The sequence below is a fragment of the Prosopis cineraria genome, unplaced genomic scaffold (genome assembly GCF_029017545.1).
Source record: "Prosopis cineraria cultivar Desert tree isolate PC_DT_omini unplaced genomic scaffold, ASM2901754v1 PC1720, whole genome shotgun sequence".
NCBI lineage: Eukaryota > Viridiplantae > Streptophyta > Magnoliopsida > Fabales > Fabaceae > Prosopis > Prosopis cineraria.
Window position 1 is genome coordinate 14875 of NW_026557045.1, and position 13799 is coordinate 28673.

Genomic DNA, 13799 nt, shown 5'->3' on the forward strand with positions numbered 1-13799 from the left:
ATTACATTGACATTGAACAATTATTATTATTATAAGCCATCACCATTAAGTCCCAGCTATCATTACTATTGGCTGATTTTTTTTTAATTCTAAAACTATTTTTACTTTAACATAATCAATTTTTTTAAAAAAATAATTTTAAGAACAAGATAAAGTTTGCATAAAGTTTTATTTTTGTACCTTAATTTTATAAAATATCTTTTCAAATTTTTAGTCTTGACATTGTTAGTTTTTTCTCAAAATTTTTTTATATTAAACTTTTAAATATTGACAAAATATTGTTAAATGTTGATATATTATAAGTTTTATTTTTTAAGATAATAATGATTGATAGAAAAAATTATTTAAAACTAATAGTGTTAGAATTAGAGAACTCAAAAGATATTTTATAAAATTAAAGAATTAAATTAAAAATTTATATAAAATAGAAGACAAAATATTTTTCTCTAATTTTAATTATATTTAAGAAAAAATTAATCATTTGATTCCTGTAGTTTTGATCCAATTATAACTTAACTCCTGAATTTTGATTCATTGTAATTCAATTCTTATAATTTTCATTCAGTTGTAACTCGATTCCTAAACTTGGCCATTTATAATTTAGTCTCTATAATTTTAACCATTTAAATATTGATCTCTATATTTTAAAAATAAAATTAAAAATATTAAAAATATTTTAAACTTTTAATATTCATAATATTTATAAATATTAAAAATATTTAATAATTTAAAATATTATAATAAATTGTAAAATAATTTTAATCTTTATAATTTTATTACTAATATTATAAATGTTAAAAGTTCAAAATATTATAGTTTAAATATTTAAATATTTAAATATTATAAATACTAAAAAATTAAAATATTTTTATTCTTTATAATTTTATTTTTTAAAATATAAGAATTAATGTTTAAATAGTTTAATTTATAAAAGTTAAAATACAAGAAGTAAAGTTTAGAGATTGAGTTATAATTGAATTAAAACTATAAGGATTGAATTACAATAAATTAAAATTTAAATATTAAATTATAATTAAATTAAAATTATATAAATTAAATGATGAACTTTTCTTATATTTAATAATAGAATGAGCTTGTGGGTGGGTTGGTGCATGTATTTGGTGAAATTCCTTGGATATTTTATTTGTAAAATCGGGATTGCTTGATCTACTTGGCGTCTTTTGGCCTTTAGTCATAGCCAAAAGCTAAGACCAAGGCATTTCACAATCTCAATTCTTATCGTCGTTGTCTGCTTCCTCCTCGTCCTCCTCGTCCTCCTCTGCTTCTTCTTCTTCTTCTTCTTCTTCGCTTTCCTTTCTCTTGGGTCTCTTCACTCAGAAGCCAAATGGCTGCTTCAGCTATCGCCGGAGCTGGCCTCAGCTTAGGGCTGTCGCGTTCCACGATCCGTTCTCGAGCCCATTCCGTCACAATGGCCGTTTCGGTCGACGAGAAAACCAAGAAAAACCTCTCCCTTCGAAAGTCAGAAGAAGCTTTCGCTGCCGCTAAGGTACTGTCGATCCAATCCATACTTTTTCTTAGTGATTGATTGATTTCCTTGCAATGGGCTTTTTTCTCCTTTGATATTTTGAAAGTTTTGAAATTCGCCTTTTCGATTGGGATTTTTTTGGTGAAATATTCAATTGATTAGCCATAAGTTTGTTAATTTTCACCTAATATTTAGCATGTCGCCGTTCAGTGTTGTTGTCTTGTGGGCCATTTTCTGCAGATGTTTGCTTACACTTACATTTACCTGTAATTAGAGATGCTATATAGCGTTTTTGCACCCTGTTTCAGATTGCTCTGACATGCTTTATTTTCATTGTCTGAAATGTGAACAAATGAAATGGACAAAATATAGAATTTAGAAACTTGAAAATTGATATCTTGTAATTCCAATGATGACTTGTTTTCGTTCTTTTTGCTGACTATTTGTGGTTGAACAGTGGTAACTGATTAATTCAAATCTTCTTTTTTGTTTGTTATAGGAATTAATGCCTGGAGGTGTCAATTCTCCAGTTCGTGCCTTTAAATCTGTTGGTGGACAGCCAATTCTGATTGATTCTGTCAAGGGTTCTCGCATGTGGGACATAGATGGCAACGAGTACATTGACTATGTGGGTTCCTGGGGGCCTGCAATAATTGGTCATGCTGATGATGGGGTTATGTTCTTTCCCAATATAGTTTTGCTGTTACTCTGATATGTTTAACTGACTTTGTTTATTCTCCCTGCAAAATCATACTTGTTACTGTTGATTTTGTTTTGTCCTGTGGATACACCAAACTTGAGAAATATTTTATTTAGTTTCTTATGATGATCTCATAGAAAACTAAGATTTGAAAACATTGCCAATTCACTATGTCTGAGATTACTCTGAGATATCTTGACATTGCAACTTAATACGTTCTGGACTTTGCTTCATGGTAAAGTTTTGTGCTTTATATGCATTTCAGGTGCTTGCAGCTCTAGCTGAGACAATGAAAAAGGGAACCAGCTTTGGCGCACCTTGTCTTCTGGAAAACACTCTGGCAGAGATGGTTATCGATGCAGTTCCAAGCATTGAAATGGTTCGATTTGTTAACTCAGGCACTGAAGCATGCATGGGAGTCCTCCGCCTGGCCCGTGCTTTTACTGGCAGGGAGAAGCTCATCAAGTTTGAGGGCTGTTACCATGGTCATGCCGATCCTTTTCTTGTTAAGGCTGGTAGTGGAGTTGCCACCTTAGGACTTCCTGACTCCCCTGGTGTTCCAAGAGCAGCCACTTTTGAAACCCTTACAGCACCATTCAACGACTCATCAGCCGTTGAGAAGCTCTTTGAGTCAAACAAAGGAGAGATAGCAGCAGTCATCCTTGAACCTGTGGTTGGAAACTCTGGTTTTGTTGCTCCCAGACCTGACTTCCTTAATTTCTTACGCAAAATCACAAAGGAAAACGATAGCCTCCTAGTCTTTGATGAAGTTATGACCGGATTCCGTTTGTCTTATGGTGGAGCTCAAGAATATTTTGGCATTACTCCTGACTTAACAACTCTAGGAAAAATCATTGGTGGCGGTCTGCCAGTAGGTGCATATGGAGGGAGGAGAGATATTATGGAGATGGTGGCACCGGCAGGACCTATGTACCAGGCTGGAACCTTGAGTGGCAATCCTTTGGCCATGACTGCGGGCATACAGACTCTGAAGCGCATTAAGGAGCCAGGAACCTATGAGTATTTGGATAAAATAACAGGTGAACTAATTCAAGGTATCATTGAAGCTGGGAAGAGAGCAGGTCATGCAATATGTGGCGGCCATATAAGGGGCATGTTTGGGTTCTTCTTCACCGAAGGACCAGTCTACAATTTTGCCGATGCCAAAAAGAGTGACACGGCTAAGTTTGCTAGGTTCTATTGGGGAATGTTGGAAGAAGGTGTATATTTGGCACCATCACAATTTGAGGCTGGGTTCACCAGCTTGGCACATACCTCTGATGACATAAAAAAGACTATAGCAGCTGCTGAGAAGGTTTTAAGGCAGATTTGAGTGTTGAATTCTGCAACATTGCTCTGAGTTTCTTGAAGGTCAATTTTCTCGTTCCTGAAGGCTTGTTTAGCAAGTTAATGTAGAGTATTATTTGATGGTTTTGATTCAGCCTGTAATATTTTTGCGTCATGTAGCTTGTTAGTATATTATTCTAAATTGTAACTTTATGCCTTTTCAGTTCGTAGTTATAAGAGTTAGAATTCTTTGCCTTATGAATCTCATTCCCTCCCTCCCTCAAGCTCTTGGAGTTCATTTTCTTGTTCGGAGTCTGCTTTTTTCCTTTATTGCCAGCCTGAGTTTAACACAGCATTTATATTAAGAACACTTGTTACAATAATAATTGATTTCATTTAGAGCTCAAGACATAGACAATAGCTATTTATTTTTTTGAAAAATCTTATAATAGTATTCAATTTCTTTTAGTACTACAAAATTACAAGTCAGTTGGTAATTATTTGGTTATATGCTTTACAAAGGGTAATTTATAAATATTTTTAAAAGAGACCTTTTAGGTGCGAAATCTACGCTAACATTGGAGGGCTCTTGGGACCAATTTACCACAGAAATCTGAATTAATATATTTGCTGGCGAGCTCATTAGTTTATCTAAAAGAATCATAAACACTTTCAGAAAATATAGGATTAAGATACATTTTTGCTTTTAAAATATTCTCAAAAAAGTAATGTTATTACGAAACTATTCATCGTAGTAATATTTTTTCTAAACTAATTAAATTGAAGCAATATTATTCTTATTATTTAAACATACGTTACTATAACTAGTGTGACTCATATTTTATGAATTGAGATGTAATTTTGCTTTTAAATTATTCTCAGAAAAGCAATGTTACTTTCACAATTTAAAAATCATAAAATTAAATAAAAATAAAATTATAATAATATTAAATGTATATATAATATAAAATTACAATAATATTAAATAAAAATAATTTTAAATGTATATATAAAATAAATATAAGAAAAAATATAAATTCTTTATCAAGCAATTCCGCCATTGTCAAGTCCATTGAAACTTTTCCGACCACCTCCATTTTAGCGTTGGGTTTTCCTTCACGCCTCTCTTCCTGCATTTTAATCAAATGACGGCTAGCGAACAATTAAAAAGAAACAAAACAATAAGAGTTAATTAATGAATAATTAAATACAAGTCACAAAAACTTACTTAGAGGACATGAAACGCCATGTTGCAGACGGCGGAGTCATCCAGGAGGACGACGTAAAAATCTTGAAGGTCGGCGGCGTCCCATGAGAGAGTCAGTGATTTTCTAATGGGTTTGTGGGCTGAGATAATTATAAATATAAATATAAATATTTTTGAACATACCAATATTTAATGTAACTAAAATCCACTCTTATTATAAAATTTTAAATCATAATATTATTAATTTATGACATTTTATTACCATATTATAAATTTTTTTATATTTATTTTATATATATATTTAATATTATTTTTATTTAATATTATTATAATTTTATATTTATATATAAATTTAATATTATTATAATTTATTTTTATTTAATTTTATGATTTTTAAATGGTAAGGGTAACATTATTATTTTAAGAATAGTTTAGGAACAAAATTACACCTTAACTTATGAAAATTAAATCTCACTAACTATAACAATGAATGTTTAAACAGTGTAGATGACATTGCTCTTATTTAATTAGTTTATGAATAACATTGTTACGATAAATAATTTAGGAGCAACATTATTTTACTAAAAATAATTTAAGAGCAAAATTATATTTTAATCCAAGAAAATAAAATAGAGAGAAATAAAAGTTTAGGCAGTAAAACACATGATAATATGATTTCGGCGGAAATAGAGATAAATAATTTTTATAATTTATACTACCGGGCTCCGAGCTCTATCGAATGCAAAACTGGATTTGCAGCTGGCGCGAAAAGAAAGTACCATGTCCATGATGTGACACTAATATAAATGGGATTCAAAGAAATTGTGAAAAAGATTGATTGAATAATAGTTTCTTATGAAATTTTTTTAAAAAAATAAATTATAAATATCAATCTAAATAATTGTAAGTTTAAGCATCTTAATTGCGGATAAAGTATTCAAGTTTCATATGTAAATTTTAATTTATGATTGAGATCTTGTTTGTAATAATTTGAATCAATATTTGTAATTTATATTTCAGAAATTTTTTTAAAACTCTATCATTATCATTATCATTAAATCAATATTTTGAGATTTAAATGCTATTCTGCCAACTATTATTTACCTTTCTAAAAGAGGGGGGAAATCTAAGAAACTAGTACTTCAGCCGAAGAGAGTTTGGCATAAACATAGCCATAGCTTGCGTTTTGATAAGAAATTAATGAAAAACACACGCAACGTACAGAGCAACAATACAAGTAAAATAGCAAGAGTTTTTCACCAAAAACAAAAATAGCAAGAGTTTGTATTATCCAAAAAAAAAAGCATGAATTTGAATCCAGGATAAATATAAATCTAAATAGAATTGGTAATATCAATTGTAAATTATATATATATATATATATATATATAACATTTGTAACAAATAGCTCAATGCCAAGTTCGGGCATGAAAGTTCTTATGGCTTTCAAACAGCATTAAAAGTTACATAGTAATTCTTTTAACGAAATATATTCACTTATTTGGCTGTAAAAATTATCAAAAGCAAAAAAGTTACAACGATTCCAAAGGCTACACTTTGCAATCCATATGGGGTAATTCGGATGCGATAACTTGACAGAATAATCAATATTTCAATATATTATATACAAAAGTAAAATGAATGGATATTATTATTATTATTATTATTTGAAACAATTAATTTGGTTTTTAAAATTTTATATATTATACCAAATGCTACCATAAGGCTCAAATAATTTTCCTACCTTTCATTTCTCCTGGTTTTTAATTTTTAAAGAGCCAACCACAATTTTATAATCTATCTTCATATTAGAACTTACAAACTACTTTCAAACACTAGGGAGATTAGGATCCTTCTTGGGGATAGGAATAGGAAGAATTACAATTAACTCATTGAGCCAAACCTAAACAGACCCAAATTATTTTTAAAAAAAAAACTTCAACAATAATTTTAAATTACAATTTCAAATGTATCACAACCTTCACATGAAATATACAATGCTGTTAAATTAAATCTTGTCTCCAGACAAAATTTGGGCTTCAATCTGCAGCCTTTGTTAAAATGCTCAGTATAAGCATCAGCTAGTCGACCTCGCAAGAAGTCCAAAGTAAGCTGAAATTTTAATAATTAGAATATTATAACTAGTTTTGTTACAGTAAAGGCAGATGTATTATTAGAGACAGAAATTACCACCAAGTGAGGGAATATCTCCAACGAAAGAATATAAAAAGATCATGGTAATCAACCATTATAATTTATAGCATACAGATGCAGTAGAAGAGAATACTAAGGTCCCTTTAGTTTTTATCCTTTTCCTATAATATATATTATATCGTTATATTTGTTCTGCACTTGTTAATATCTAATGCCTTTTTTTTTTTCTTTTAACACATTTTAAAAGTTGAAACACGAAGGCCATTTTTTTATCTTTAAAACCCCTTTTTACGTTCTATTTTTCTCAACCTTCGACGTCTCCTTTTTCACAATGAACCCATAACATGTCTCTCATAAACCAAGATACTTCCAAAGGATCAACACTGACATTGATATCACCAGACACGTTTTGGTTCCAAAACTAAGGCTTAGTTAACACTTATCTAAATACACCTTACCACACACCTTTTGCACAATTCTAGCTTATATAGCTATGCAAGAAAAGATAAATCTCAGAAGATTAATCTCTAATAAACTTATGAAATCCACTATTAATCTCTAATAAACTTATGAAATCCACATCCTGAACGTCATTAGATTTACTGATAGGGACTACGACTTCATAATTCTAAAACCACATCCTGAAAGTCATTAGAAGCTCATAAGCCATAATTAAATAAATGAATCAGTTCTTAAATGGTAGAGTATAACATTCTTGACAAGGCAAGGAAAAGTGAGTACCTCATTGGCTTTACTTAGTCGAAGTTCACAACGGGTGCAGTATATAAGATCACGATTCTCTTTAAGCTCTCCTTGTTTGCAAATAGGGCACCAGATCTCTTGTCTTTGTGTCTATCATCATTTCCAAATTTTAATAATCAAAATGAAAGTCTTCATGCAAATTAATTTGGGAAAGGAAAACAATTCTGTTTGAAAGAAAAAAGAGTGTGAAGAGGCTACAAAATGGACAACTTTTGCAACATAACATAAATGCAGCATCCAGGTTCCAGGGAAGTTGTAGTATAGCGATGCCAGTGAAAATATTGATTAAAAGATGATGTGGATGATAAACTAAAGCATGGCAAAAAGAGATATGAGGCAGCCATGTTTTTAATAAGTTCTAATAAGATGATTCTTGCCCCATCATATATTTAGCACCCTCATTGCCCATGCAAGCTGTCTTTATGCTAGCTTTCAAAGAAGACCCTGTGATGGCAACCAGGAAGAATCAGGCCTCAAAGCTAGAAGGTTGGAGAGCTCAAGATAAAGCCCCATATCAAAATCCCATACTTCCAATATTGTCACCAACCAGAAAATTTGTCACTATATATATATGACGTTTAACATGAATTCATGCAAATAACTATGTTTATGCTGCACTTTTTTGCATAAAAATGCCATGCTTGTAAAAAATTTACCTCCTCTGAATTTAGTTGCATATGCTCAAAAAGTGCACAAGCCAAGAACTCATCTTCTTCATCTTGCCATGTTTCACTTATGCAATCGATGGCTGCAAGGAGACAAGTAAGAAATTCAAACAAATAAGTGAAGTAAGACGATCACAACAGCTAAGTCAAACTGGCAGTTGCATGTCCTTTTTTTTTTTTTTTTTTGAACTCCCGCAATAGGCTTCCAACAAAATGTTTCTTCCATTCATAGATCTCTCTGTGTTCTAAATGAGTGTTTCCTGTTCTCGTTCACCTAAGAACTCTCAGCTCTTTCACATGGTTCATCTCTTTATCTTCTCAGAACTAGTCACCAAAACGACAACATCAATGGACAAAACCTATTTAGGCGTGTAGAGAAGTAAATAAATGCATAACTTAAATAATGTCTTTCAGATATTGCCAAGTCACCTTGCCCACAAATATTTGAAGGTTCTATCAACTGTCCAGTGAAACAGAATCCAAAGTAACAGGATATTAAGAAAAGAATGGATTTCTCATTACAAGATAATTCAAAATCTTTTCCATTATCAGTAAAATAATTGAGGGTGAAGCATATTAAAGAGATATCAAATGATGAGAAGATATTAAAGTACATAGGCTCATAAACAAATACTGATTAGACTATAGACAGGTTAATAGATAAAGTCAGATAACCAAATACTGATTAGAATATAATCAGAACAGACAAACAAAAATAATAAATAAACCACTACTGGGTTCTTAAGAAACACTTGCACCTTTATACCTTGTATTATAGCATAGTTCCCAAGAGCCTAACGTAATAGTTTAGTTCTACTGTGATACAGTTTTGGAAGAGCTAAAAATAGTTTGAAACAGGTAGCATAATTTTACCTTCTATATTTGGTTCAGCTTTTAGATCCTCATAAAATATCCTTTGCATTTCGAGCAGCATCTCTTCACATTCACCCTGGTAAGTAGTATGAACACCATCGTATTCCCATAGGATGTCGTCAAGCTCAGAATCAGAAGTTGGATTCTTAGATGGGTTATAAAATGACAATTCCTTCATTTTCTTAAGTTCATCAGATACAATATCCTGGAGTGCAGATCTGATTATATCCTGCCACCAGGTAAATAGTCAAAAGATGCTAAATGCAACCACATCTAGGATAATCCTAAGATACAAGAATGTAACTAGAGTCCCTCAAAGTCTTATAAACTGATCTGTTGAAGGTCTGAGTAATAAAGCAGTTACATTTTCAAATTTTATCAACAATACCATATTATCAGCAATTGCTTCCAACATGAGATATTGCCAAATAGATCTCTTAGGTGTTAACTTCACTAGGGATCAATCCGTTTGAGCATACACATTGTTGGCAAATGGCTATATCTCCCTAGTTATTCTAAACTACGTCTTTCGATCTATGGGAACATTGCTGTATACCTAGAATTAATATTGAAACTAAAATTCACTTTTGCTTCTTCTAGTCTTTTAGAATGTTCAATTCAATTCCCCTAGTCCTTCACCTAGTTTCAAAATCCTTCCAATTGAGCCTCATCATTAATGAACTTTTTAATTGTCAACGGCAAATTCTGTCACCCATGGTCCAATGAAAAATATTCTGATGATGTGGCACTAAAGTTTACTGACATGGCACTCTACATCTAATATAGAATCACATCAATCCATGTCAACATCGTGCATCAAAATGTAATCATTTTGATCTTATCTATTTGAAAACCAGAAGAAATTTAAAATGGAACCAAAGGGACTGAATTTAAACTTCCATTAAACTAGAGAAGCACAATTGAATGAACTATAAATTTGAAAAGAATACATGTAATCATCTAAAATGTTTGCAAATGGCATTTCAGCCTTGCACATGGTTTGCAGCGTAAAACCAAGGTCTACAGGCTGCAGAATTTGAATCAGTACCAGCTCAAGGTCGATAACATTTTTGTTTAGCATAGTACAGGTCATCTTTCTAGTTCAGACATGAGGCTTTAACTTAGCATTGATGCTCCCGCTATATATTTTCCAGTCAACATTACACCCACAATAACAGCCCATTCTTTCGGAATAAATAAATTAGTCAGAAAAAAATAAATTATAGGGAAATGTCGAGTACAGTGAATCACTTAGCCAACTAGAATAGATCCTTAAAAATCAAGATATCCAAATAAGCTTACAAAAAAGAAAAAGTCTATCACCAAACTGCAAGGTGTTATAAGCAAAAGCAAAACCAACATAAGATCACATCATCCAACTCATATAGGAAGCAACCAGCTGTCATAGGTAAATTGAGGATAAGAAATTGCGTAAGCTAACGTCCATTAAACTGCACATAAATCCTTTTCAAATTAAAAAAAAAAGAAAGAAATAAGGCATTGTTAAGTGGCAAAGACAACCTCTTGATTTTGCTTGCATGACTGAGAAGTAGCTATTCTCATTTTCCAGAGTAAGCGAGTCCGGCCCTCTCGTACCCTTTTGTAGCAATTTTCCCTCAACTATAAATTGCAATATAATTCATCGTTATAGAAAATCAAACCACCAAACATGACCGAAACAACTTACAGAAGGGGAATCAAACATAAAAAGAACTTATACCAATTGACTAAATGAAAAACAAAATTGAAGTGATATTCGTATTATCAGACAAGTAGAGTGATAATCTTCGCAGAAAAAAGGGAAGTGAGGAAAACAACCTTGTCTTTCCAGATGCGAGATTTGTTGAATTGAGAATTGGATTTCAGAGATGGTCGCTTATACGCTGAAGATACTGTACTTTGCCGGTGTTCCATTGTTCTCCCTCGCGCGAAGGCGAAACGGTGGTCTCCAAATTTAATATCCTTTGGCGCTAGGTTGCGAGTCGTCACTCCATGTCAATTCTGCAGCACGAAGGACGTGGATGATTTATTCAAAATTTTAAATTATTGTAATATAATATAAATTATGATTAGTATATAAAAATTATAAAAAAAATTATGATAATAATAAATAATAAACCTTGCTACTTAATTTTTAGATTGCATGTAATATATAGAACTGTATTTAATCCTTTCAGGTGCCCAGGCTTTTGATCCTGGTAAGTCTTAAAAATCTGATTCCCCGAAACATTTTTTGTCCAAAAAAAAATATTAACACTAAAAAATATAATTTATAAGTTATAAATTATATTTTTTAAATTACGAAGAATAAGACTATCATCAATGGGCTTAATGATAACCAGAAAAATTAATCTGCAGTTGTTTATAATTTTCCTCAATTTTTAAATTAGATTTGATTTTAGTTTATGGGTGACATTATGAATGTAGCTAGAGAAATATAAATGTATAATTTTGCATACACTCAACCATTTGCCTGGACGAAAAATAATAATATCTCAGAATTTTCAAGATAGTGGGTGATAGAATAAAATAAAAATTGGTGAAAAGAATCTCGTTAGAAGGAAAATTAATTCCAAGGAGCAAATATAATTGAAGAACCAAAACTAATATTTTATTTATTAAACAATTTAAACAAATGATTGAAATACCCTTCTCTTTAAACCAATGAAATTGAAGAAAAAAATAAAAGTTGTTTGTTTAACTTATATATCCCAAGTCAGAAGTCTTTCACCCTAGTCAAAAGCCTTGCACTTGGATGCAAGGCTTCTAGCTCGAGGTACAATGCTATTAGCTTGAGGTGTAAGGTTTTTGATTTAGGTTGTATGTGTTAAACAAACAGTCCTTTTTTTTCAATTTCACTGGTTTAAAGAGAGAGACATTTCGATCATTTATTCAAATTGTTTAATAATAAAATATTAACTTTGATCCTTCAATTGTATTTGGTCTGTGGGACTAATTTCCATTCTAAACAAAATCCTTTTCACCAATTTTTTTTTGGAATAAAAAAAATATCCAATATTTAACACCCAAATATTACATTATTGAAGCCACTCACACAAAGCAAATAGTATTATTTATCATATGGTAAAATCATGAACGTTCATATGCTCTCAAATTCAGGAAATTTTAAATAGTGAACATTAAAAGATTTTATTTATATTTGCTGACATTATTGCAGATATTTTCTTAAAAAAATAAAATGATGCGTATTGTTATATTCTTTTCATTTTAATATGTAAAATATCTTAAAATAATTTTGAAAGTGTATTTTATCTTGATTTCTAAACTTTAAGATTAAGACCAATTTTTTATTTTTTATTTTTTAGGTTTCTATATTTTTTAGGAAGACTACTAACAAATTAATCCCATCTAAATAGGCAAATGACAAAAGAAGAACATCTAATTATTTTTAAGTCCCTAACACGTAACGTTAATTTTCTTCACAAAATGATCATATTGTCTCCAAAAGTAAATGACAATTTCAAAATAAAAATGATTACTTTCATTATGCAAATAATTAAAAAACACGTATAGGAAAGGACTACTTTCATTTTCTCAGTTGAGTTTTTACAAGTAGTAATTTCCTACACTATTTTAGTTATTTGTATTAAAAAAAGTAGTCATTTATTTCTCTAATTGTCATTTAACTTCAAGATTCAATACTTATAAAATGAACATAATCATTCCATTTTAGTCATTCATCTAATACAAGTGGTGATCATTATTCTGAAGTTGTCAATTACTTTTGAAACATTATGGTCATTTCATCAAAAAGAAAATTATGTCGACAAGTTTGTATAGACTTCGAAAGAATTTTCTCGTTTTTTTGATGATTTATTTGTCATTTTCTCTATTTTTGTCCTAAAACATTTATTATTTTTATAATAACCACCATAATAAATTTTAAAATTAAAATTAAAATTGGGTTAGAAAAACATTTAAAAAAATTAACAAGTCAGATATTCCTCTACTATCAAGTAAGGAGAATTGAAAAAGGAAAAGCATAGCCCATATAGAGCATCACCCTCTAGACATAACTGAGAAGCCTTCCACATGAATATCATGATGATGCTGCAAGAAGGGTTAGGGTAGAAGTATCCGATATTTGATGGTAGACTTAACCCAAGTCTCTTCTTAAATTGGTTAGCTACTATGAATACGAGTGACATGTAATGTGTTTCACTTTCACAAAAAACTGGTGCAATTTTATTCAATAAACCATAAATGACTAGGTATTTGAATCCATATAAAAACTTTTCATTAAGAGCCTGGTTTTTTACTTGTCCTGGGTGGGGATTGATGATGGGCTTTTCTATACGTTTGACCAGGGTTCAGCGATAACAATGGCCATGTCTTCTCCCTCTCTCTGTCAAACATAGCCACCATTAACACGAACAACCTGACCATTGACCCACTCACCAGCATCAGAGGCCAAGAATCCCACAAGAGGAGCCACATCATTAGTCTCACCAAGCCTACCCAGAGGAGATTCTTCTATAGCCTTCTTCACTTGCTCTTCACTCTTCCAGAAAAATACATGTCCGTCGCGATTGGCCCCGGCGCGCCACACAGTTCGCCGTGATTCCCGTCCCTTTCAGCTCTTTCGCTAAGATCTTCACCATCGTCTCCACCGCCGCTTTTGACGCCGCGTACACGCCGTGACCT

General features: G+C 31.3%; 3 protein-coding genes across 5 annotated transcripts; 1 reads left to right on the forward strand and 2 right to left on the reverse strand.

The window, feature by feature from the left end:
* Window positions 1–1217: 1217 nt before the first annotated feature.
* Window positions 1218–3757, forward strand: LOC129300720 (glutamate-1-semialdehyde 2,1-aminomutase, chloroplastic). The gene is made up of 3 exons (XM_054939302.1): window positions 1218–1507; window positions 1986–2159; window positions 2452–3757. Exons 1-3 carry the CDS (start codon window positions 1346–1348, stop codon window positions 3517–3519), a joined length of 1404 nt encoding a protein of 467 aa, XP_054795277.1. The 5' UTR covers window positions 1218–1345; the 3' UTR covers window positions 3520–3757.
* A 2700-nt stretch (window positions 3758–6457) lies between these two features.
* On the reverse strand, window positions 6458–11127 carry LOC129300722 (uncharacterized). 3 transcript variants are annotated; one of them, XM_054939306.1, is made up of 6 exons: window positions 10953–11127; window positions 10656–10754; window positions 9135–9363; window positions 8253–8344; window positions 7576–7686; window positions 6458–6761 (listed from the first exon to the last, which is right to left on the reverse strand). In XM_054939306.1, exons 1-6 carry the CDS (start codon window positions 11046–11048, stop codon window positions 6720–6722), a joined length of 669 nt encoding a protein of 222 aa, XP_054795281.1. In that variant the 5' UTR covers window positions 11049–11127; the 3' UTR covers window positions 6458–6719. The 3 variants fall into 3 exon arrangements, with proteins under 3 accessions (XP_054795281.1, XP_054795280.1, XP_054795282.1); XM_054939305.1 differs by having other exon boundaries at window positions 6464–6792; XM_054939307.1 differs by lacking the exons at window positions 6458–6761; window positions 7576–7686 and adding an exon at window positions 7693–8040.
* Window positions 11128–13265: 2138 nt separating this feature from the next.
* On the reverse strand, window positions 13266–13795 carry LOC129300721 (NADPH-dependent aldehyde reductase-like protein, chloroplastic; the record flags this gene model as incomplete). Its single annotated transcript, XM_054939304.1, is given in 3 exon segments — window positions 13266–13652; window positions 13655–13697; window positions 13700–13795. Coding segments are annotated over 3 exon segments (288 nt in total), but the record flags the coding sequence as incomplete, so codon positions are not given.
* Window positions 13796–13799: the final 4 nt, after the last annotated feature.